Source organism: Populus nigra, chromosome 1 (assembly GCF_951802175.1).
Source record: "Populus nigra chromosome 1, ddPopNigr1.1, whole genome shotgun sequence".
Lineage (NCBI taxonomy): Eukaryota > Viridiplantae > Streptophyta > Magnoliopsida > Malpighiales > Salicaceae > Populus > Populus nigra.
Window position 1 is genome coordinate 26,012,545 of NC_084852.1, and position 8,207 is coordinate 26,020,751.

The window sequence follows — 8,207 nt, forward strand, 5'->3', positions numbered from 1 at the left end:
GTCATGTTAATCCAAGAATCTTACGGTACATGAGGACATGCTTTAAGAAATATTTGAACACTTGCATCTTCAAACAGGCAAACATCACAGATAGTTTGCTAGACATATTCCATTATCAAGTCTCCATTATATGCATTTCAATGGCTTCGATTATTGCCCATTGAAATTATCTACTCAACTTCTGTCGCTGTTCAATGGTTTGAGAATCCAAATTTGAATCCGCGTGGAGGAATGTATTATCCGAAGGTGAGATGTATGGGAAAGTTTAGATTGAATCAAATATTGACAAGGACTTGAAAACATATACTACAATTCAAAGTACTGGAGTGGTGCTGATGGCAAAGCAACAATCTTTGCTTTCATGCATACAAACAAGGAAGAAGTTTCTTATTGAGTTCATAGACTGTACTGTACAGAACTTCCATAACAAACAAGGAAGAAGTTTCTTATTGAGTTCATAGACTGTACTGTACAGAACTTCCATAACTTATAAAACCATAATTACACTTATCACCGTACTCAATATATAGCAGTGATGAAGTCCTAATCCATACAGAGGGAATAGGGAAGAATTACAGAAGTAATCAAGGGACAATCAAGAAAATAGCCAACATAGATATACCATTCATGAATATGCAATATTCATTCAAATATATGGAGTAACATCTTCCAGATCCATGTTCAGAAAATACTATTTGCCTTACATCACATGGAAATCTTTTCACGTTATTATCTACTTTTATATATTTTGAACATCAACTCCAAGCGTAGCGAACTATACAGTCTTCAGTCACCTGAATCAAAAAGGCTTCGTCAGTACTCAAATAAAAGCTGGCATCATCATGCTTGACGTCGATGCCATTGAACTAACAAAATTTTAGCTACTTTACACCATCGATGGTTTTCTGAAACAATGACGTAACTTAAAGGGTAAAATGTAGACTACAAGATGCCAGGATAAGAAAATTGATATAAACTAGAGTAAGAAATAATGAATAGGGTTATAATATATGTAAATCATTTCACAACTAAACGGTCTTGTGCCTCTCCAGAGAAGGATTTGGTGAATGAATCACTATTTATTTTTTGCTTAGATGCCAATTTATATTATAAAGGTTTACGACGAATCACTATTTCAAATTCAATTAGACAAGATGCACTTGAAGAACACCACTCCCTAGAGTTGCAGTCGAAAAACCACCGCCCAATGACCAATGCATATGTAAGCTTGCAAACCAAACATACACTTGTAAACATAACGAGTGGGTTAAGTTTTACTCTTGTCATTCAAGGAATTGGGGAAAAAACAAATAAAAGTAAAATGCTTTCTTCACTAATATTTCCTCTCTGTAGGCTTTCATTTTAAATAGACGTTAAAGATAATCCTGCCACAAGAAACCCAGTTGAATAAAACAGAATCTGAGTTGATTTTGCAAAAGACATCCAACCAAAAACTCATCCCAACATGTTGTTCTAACTCCAAAAACAAGGTGCATCACTTGATATACAGCTATGAGGTCTACAAAATTCTTTTATTTCCTATCTTCTAGATGCAATTCTACTGGCATCTTACAAGTTTTAGTTCTATTGACTTCTTGCATGGCTGTTTAAGCATTCCTTTATCGTATCACAGGAAAGGGAAAAAATAAAAAAAAATAAAAAATAAACCAGATCTATGTTCCAACAACAGCATCATAAAGTGAATCAAGCCGACTGCAAAACATGACCTAAATAATCTAAAATTTCCAGAGTTGACAGCGTAATAATTCATTAAAGAAATCAAATGCAGTTAATTACATATACCTAGCTAGGTGCTAGAATCACAAGGAGCATCCGCAACAAGCTTGAATTCCTGAACCTCCTTAAAATCCAACCATGGCTTCACCCACACCTTGGCTTCATACACTTTCTTGTGACCCCCGTCAGTTACCTCAAAGGTAATATAATAAATTATCCCAGCCACCACCTGCTGCTTTGCATTCAACACCCTCTTGAACTCCAGCACGGAATTCTGCACAAAAACAAGCATCGGATCAAATTGAATCAAAACAACAATACTTCAAAAATAATGTATTCAGCTACTTTTTTGAATTTCAAGAAAGAACCTGTTTCTTGTTGTAGTCATCAACAGCAAAACGAGCAAGACTGTCGATTTCAAGACTGTTAGCTGATCCTTCCACCTCCTTAATACCACCTACTGTTGCCATTTCGTTCTGTCTTTCTTTCTGGGAGTCTCTGCTTTTGTTGTCAAGAAAAGAGAGGAAGACGAAGATGTTTTTGGAAATTCATTGGAGTGGATTGGAGGGCTTTAAATTAATATTTTTTTTAGATTAAAATCGTTATCCTGTTTGACTTTTCATCGATGTCGATGGTTTAGTCAATTTTGGCGCGCCGTTTCCATAGACGATCAGTTGGCGCACACGGATAATTAACTACTTCAGTTCATACCAAACGAATACTCTAATACCGGCTAATTAATTACGTGTTGATTGATAAAACTAGTAGTTATTCTAAGACAAATGAGTTCTCATTACGTCAACCAGTGCCGTGTTTTACGAGCACATGTCTTAATTGTTAAGAAGGTAATCCAAACTACCTATTTCAACATAGAAAAAATTACGATACATGAGATGGATGAAAAATCATTGTGATATTACTATGGTATTTCATCCATTGCGTGGAAAGATCCAGGCAACCTAATGTACTAGGAATTACTTAGAAACACGCTCAGTGCAGTGTTTCATAAAAATTTAAAAAAAATTATTTTTTTATATTTTTAGATAGTTTTGGTATATTTATATTAAAAAAAATTAAAAATATTATTTTGATATATTTTTGAATAAAAAACATTATGAGAAGTAATCATTACTACAATATCAAATGCTAAAATAGCTTAAAGCAACTTCAATATTCATGTTGATATGAACATCGAACTTGATCCTTTCTTTTTTTTCTTTGTTTTTCTTTTTTTTTTCTCTTAATTTTTTTTAATTTCTTGGTCCTCTAGTTACCTTTGGATCAGCCATGTAAACTAGGTTACATCGAATAACTCCTATATGATTTAATTTTAAATGCAGAGTAGGCAATGAGTTAAGTCGAAAGGCTTTAATGTTGACCCATTAAGCCGAGTTTAATAATAATATTATATAGTTCTCTATTACCTAAACATTTTTTGTTATGTTAAAAAAAATGATCCAACTTCCACAAGCCTATAAACTAGTTAACAAAAAACTAAATTCCTAAGGGAAGTTACTAACCATCAAGACACAAATTACTAATCATTATAATAAGGTAATTAGGAATTTACCCTTGGAAAAAAAAAAAAAGGCAATGCACTAAGCTTTAGGGGTAAGAATGTCTTTTTCAAATTGGGTTAGTTTGGTAATTTTGTTTTATTTTGTACAGTAAAATTACTAATTTAATTCTGGAATGAAATAATCTAATAGCTACTATCCAGGAACATTTTTGTATTTTTAGAATGGTGTAATTACTTTGATGCATTTAAAGACAAAACCAATTGAACTCTCACCCAATAGCTTTTTTCATCAATTTACGTTATTTTTATTGTAACTTTCAAAGGTGATCGAGGGTACTATTGTAAATTACATTTATTAAATATAATTAAAAAAAATTGTTAGCACATGCACGACTCACTAGCAAGTGGACAGTCTGCGTCATTCAAACAACATATAGGGGGTCGTCCAGCCATCAAACGTCTTCTTCTGGAGTGACGTTTGAAAAGTATTAGCACCTCAGACTATATAAAGCAATGTATGTGCCAAGATTCACGACGGTTTGAGGTCAGGGACCATTTCTTTTCCCCCTTTCTTCTCTCTCCCTCACTTAGATTTTCATGTTAGACCCCTTAAAAGTTAAAAAACAACCCTTTAATTTGTAGGTTCTTCATATTCGATCTCTTTTCTTTTTATTATGATTTTTTATCTTTAGTAATTTATTGAATCTAATTCGCATTCTTTTGATTGTTATTTTTTGTTTGGAATCATTTTATCAATTGATTTTGTTTTACGATTTCACCCTTCTTTTATTTTTATTTTTTCTATCAAATTTAATTCTTCTTCTATTAATTGTCAATTTTTTAGCCTTAAGATTAATTGTCAATTTTTTAGCCTTAAGAAGTTTTTATTTTAAATCATAAATTATTTTATTTTACAATTTCACCCTCCTTTGGTTTTTATCCTATCAAATTAAATTTTTTTTCTTTGGATAGCTATTTTTTTACTTTGACAGGTTTTACAAATTTATATTTTTAAATTGATTCATAATAAACTTCTTGATTGGACCCAGATTCAGGGTTTTATGGGTTGCGAGTTTTTAAAATTTGACCGAGTTTAAAATATTTGTCCGGGTTTGCTTGGTTTTTACAAATGTTTTTCAATATTACCCCCAATGATTTTTCTTTCTTTAAAATTTGGTCACTATTCTTTTAATTGTTGTTAGTTTTATTTGTCATCATTTTTAATTTTTTTTAAATTACATCCTCCTTAGATTTTTTCTATTAAATTTTATCCTCATAATTTTTTATTGAATTGATTGAGAATTAGGTTTTTTGATTGAATCCAAGTCAAAGATTTCACAGGTTGCAACTTTTAGATATTAGACTAGGTTTAAGAGGTTTCTCAAGTTTGTTTGATTTTTTTTTTCTAAATTGATGTTTTCTTATTTTTGTTTTTTTTTGTTTTTTTATTTTATTTTTGCGTTTTGATTCTATTGGATTAATCCTCGACAATTTATTTCTATTTCACCTCTACTATTTTAATCTATAAAATTATAGATATTTTTCAATTCACCCTCTATTTTTTTTTTTTACTCTTTGAATTTGGTTCTCATTCTTTTAATTGCCATTTATTTTGTTTGGGATTATTTTTAATATTTTTTTTTAATTTTTATCCTCTTTGGGTTTTTTTTTTCTTATCAAATTTTATCCTTGTTATTTTTGTTGCTATTTTGTTTTTGCAAGTTTTTTTATTAATATTTTTTATACTATTTCATCCTTCAAAATTAAATTTGTTGAGAGTTAAGTTTTTTAATTGAACTCAGGTCCATCATTTCACAAGTTATAGGTTTTAGAGATTAGACCAAATTTAAAAGTTCGTCTGGGTTTGCATGATTTGTTTTCCCTTTTTTAGCTTAATTTTCTTATTTTTAATCTTTTTTTATTTTGGGTTTTGTTTTTTTATGTTTTTAGTTTGATTCTATTGGATTAACCCTATATAATATTTTTAATTTCATCCCCTATTATTTTTTAATCTATAAATAATCATCAAATTACAAATGTTTTTCCATTTCATCCTCTATGATTTTTTTAATCTTTCAAATTTGATACTTATTTTTTTAATTGTTATTTATTTTATTTGGGATTTTTTTTTAAAATTTCATCCTCCCTGGTTGTTTTTATCTCAAATTTCATCCTCGTTCTTTTTGTTGTTTTTTTTTCTTTTGCAAGTTTTTTGTTGATATTTTTTCAATTATTTCATCCTTCAACAATAAATTGGTTGACAGTTAAGCTTCTTAATTGAACACCAATTCATTATTCAAGAAGTTGAAAGATTTTAAGATTAGAACAGGTTTAGAAGATTCGCTTAAGTTTTTTTGATTTTTTCCTCTAGAATCAAGTATGGTTCTTTTAATTATTATTTTATTTTTTTTGTCAATTTATTTATTGTTGTTTTTTTTAATATTATTTAAATTTCCACTTAAACAAATGGCTCGACACTACAATGTTGTTCTTTTTTTTTATCAATTTATTTATTATTTTCGTTTTTTTCATATTATTTAAATTTACACTTAAACAAATGGCTCGACACTTCGATTTCTTTTAGCGTAGTACTTCTTTTACATCAAAGAAAATCTCTCTGCCCGCGCGCGTAGAGGCGCGGGCAACATATCTTCTAAGATCTAATCCAAGAATGATTATGAAAACGAGCTTGTTTTGTTAGACTGAAGGTTTTTTAAAACCATGGTATTTGTTATTAAATTCTCGTGGTTGCAATTCCAAATTTATAATCCAAAAGGTCAAAGAAAAAAACAAACCCACGTATTAACTCCTTGCGATTTACTAATCAAACGTGATAAACTCTTGAGTTGCAGTAAGATTCAGTTATCTAATTGCAATTTTACTGGCTAAACTACAACCCACCCATACGGATAGTTTTGATTGAATCAACTATTGACAGGACTTGAAAACATCTACCACAACCATACACAAAGATAGGCCTGAGAGCTTCATCACCTGAGAGCTTCAAAGTACTGGGGTGGTGCTGATGCCAAAGCAACAATCTTTACTTTCATGCATACAAACAAGGAAGAAGTTTATCATTGAGTTCTTACATTGTACTGCACCGAACATCCATAACTTATAAAACCATACTTCCACTTATAACCGTACTCATTATATAGCAGTGATGAAGTCCTAATCCATACAGAGGGAATATGGAAGATTAACAGAAGTAATCAAGGGGCAATCAAGAGCATAGCCAACAGTGATATGCCATTCATAAACACGAGATATTCATTCAAATATGAGAGTAACATCTCCCAGATCAATGTTCAGAAAATATTTTTTGTTACATCACAAGGAAATCTATTTACGTTATTATCTACTTGTATATATTTTGAACATCAACTCCAAGCAGAGCATACTATACATTCAGTATCAGCACCTGAATCAGAAAGGCTTTCATCAGTACCCGAATAAAAGCACGCCATCATCATGCTTGATGTCGATGCAATTGAAACAACAAAATATTTAGCTAATTTACTCTACAGGTGGTTTTCTGAAACAATGACGTAATTTAAAGGGTAAAATGTAGACTGCAAGATGCCAGAATAAGAAAATTGATATAAACTATGGTTTAAGAAAAAATGAATAGGGTTATAATATATGTAAACCATTTTACAACTAAATGGTTTGGTGCCTCTCTAGAGGATGATTTGGTGAATGAATCACGATTTATTTTTTTTGTTTAGATGCCAATTTATATAATAAATGTTTACGAGGAATCACTATTTTAATTGATTCAATTAGACTAGATGCACTTAAAAAACACCACTCCCTAGAGTTGCAGTCAATAGATCACCATCCACCAATGATGCGATTCTTCCTATCTCATTGTAAAAAGAACATCAAACCCAATCGTAGGAAAGACAGTTGAACAAAGCCCAGTGCTAGCTACATTAGCTTATAATGTAAGAAGATTAGCGTGCATACACTCAAAACCCACTCAAAAGTATGTCAACTTGACACAAACATCACCTTCATCTAGCAAACATCAAAGGCACATTCCTCGAGAATTGTTGCGTACACCGTGATTTTTAAGTTGAATACCACAGAGCACCCCGATGGCCTGACCATTGCTTCAGAAGAATCCAGCAATGACCATCTTCACGCGCATCCCAAATTGTTGGACTTAATGGCTGCGGTTTGCTTGATGCACAGTTAAAAAAAAATTACAAATCAAATGACCAACGCACATGTCAGCTGCCACACAACACGGAGAAGGAACCATATCTGCAACTTATGAGAGGATGCATAAAAGCATGCTAACTCACATTCTAATGTCCTTTTCACCTGAACCAAAAAAGCGCCGTTTCCATCTTCATGACAAACATAGAATGGTCTTAGATTTTGCTGGAAACCAATATCTTTTGCAACATATATTAGACCCATCTGACACTAGACAAACTAGTTTTTTCCTAACTCCCAACCAAAACTAATTTTCAGGTCACCGGATTGGAGACACGAGTATTATGATTATGTTAAGGCTCAATGTGAAAGCCCAGAGGAAAGGCCTAAGAAAATGCTTTACAGTAGAACATATCAAGGCAAGTAGCCTACTACTTGGAGCAGCAAATTGCAGGCTCGTCTCAACTTGCAAACCAAACTGTATATGCACAAGTTCCCAGTCTCATTCCTCAAAATATATCAGGTATAAATAGTGGCTCTATCTGCCTCTACAATATTCAGCGCCACTGTTTCAAAATCTCACTTTCAGAAAATGGATCAGCTTAAAGATGAGAAGAAAAAAAAACGCATCCATTTTACAGAGAGACATCTGTTGTAGTTTGTGAAGCTATTTCAAAATGCCACTGAAATTCCTTAATAAATTTCCCTGCATGTCAGTGAAAGAAAATTTTGTTTTCCATGGTTTGAAATATCCTTATCACATATGTTCACCATAATCGTTCTT

At 31.7% G+C, this 8,207-nt stretch overlaps 1 protein-coding gene across 1 annotated transcript; it reads right to left on the reverse strand.

Moving 5' to 3' along the window:
* Positions 1-426: 426 nt before the first annotated feature.
* On the reverse strand, positions 427-2,311 carry LOC133703004 (cysteine proteinase inhibitor-like). The gene is made up of 3 exons (XM_062127387.1): positions 2,106-2,311; positions 1,804-2,011; positions 427-794 (listed from the first exon to the last, which is right to left on the reverse strand). Exons 1-2 carry the CDS (start codon positions 2,205-2,207, stop codon positions 1,808-1,810), a joined length of 306 nt encoding a protein of 101 aa, XP_061983371.1. The 5' UTR covers positions 2,208-2,311; the 3' UTR covers positions 427-794; positions 1,804-1,807.
* Positions 2,312-8,207: the final 5,896 nt, after the last annotated feature.

Excerpts from the sequence above, each read along its gene's own strand:
- LOC133703004 (XM_062127387.1), bottom strand. The coding sequence starts at position 2,207 with ATGGCAACAGTAGGTGGTATTAAGGAGGTGGAAGGATCAGCTAACAGT. Across the intron at positions 2,012-2,105 it reads ATGACTACAACAAGAAACAG|AATTCCGTGCTGGAGTTCAA; the intron begins GTTCTTTCTTGA and ends GTTTTTGTGCAG.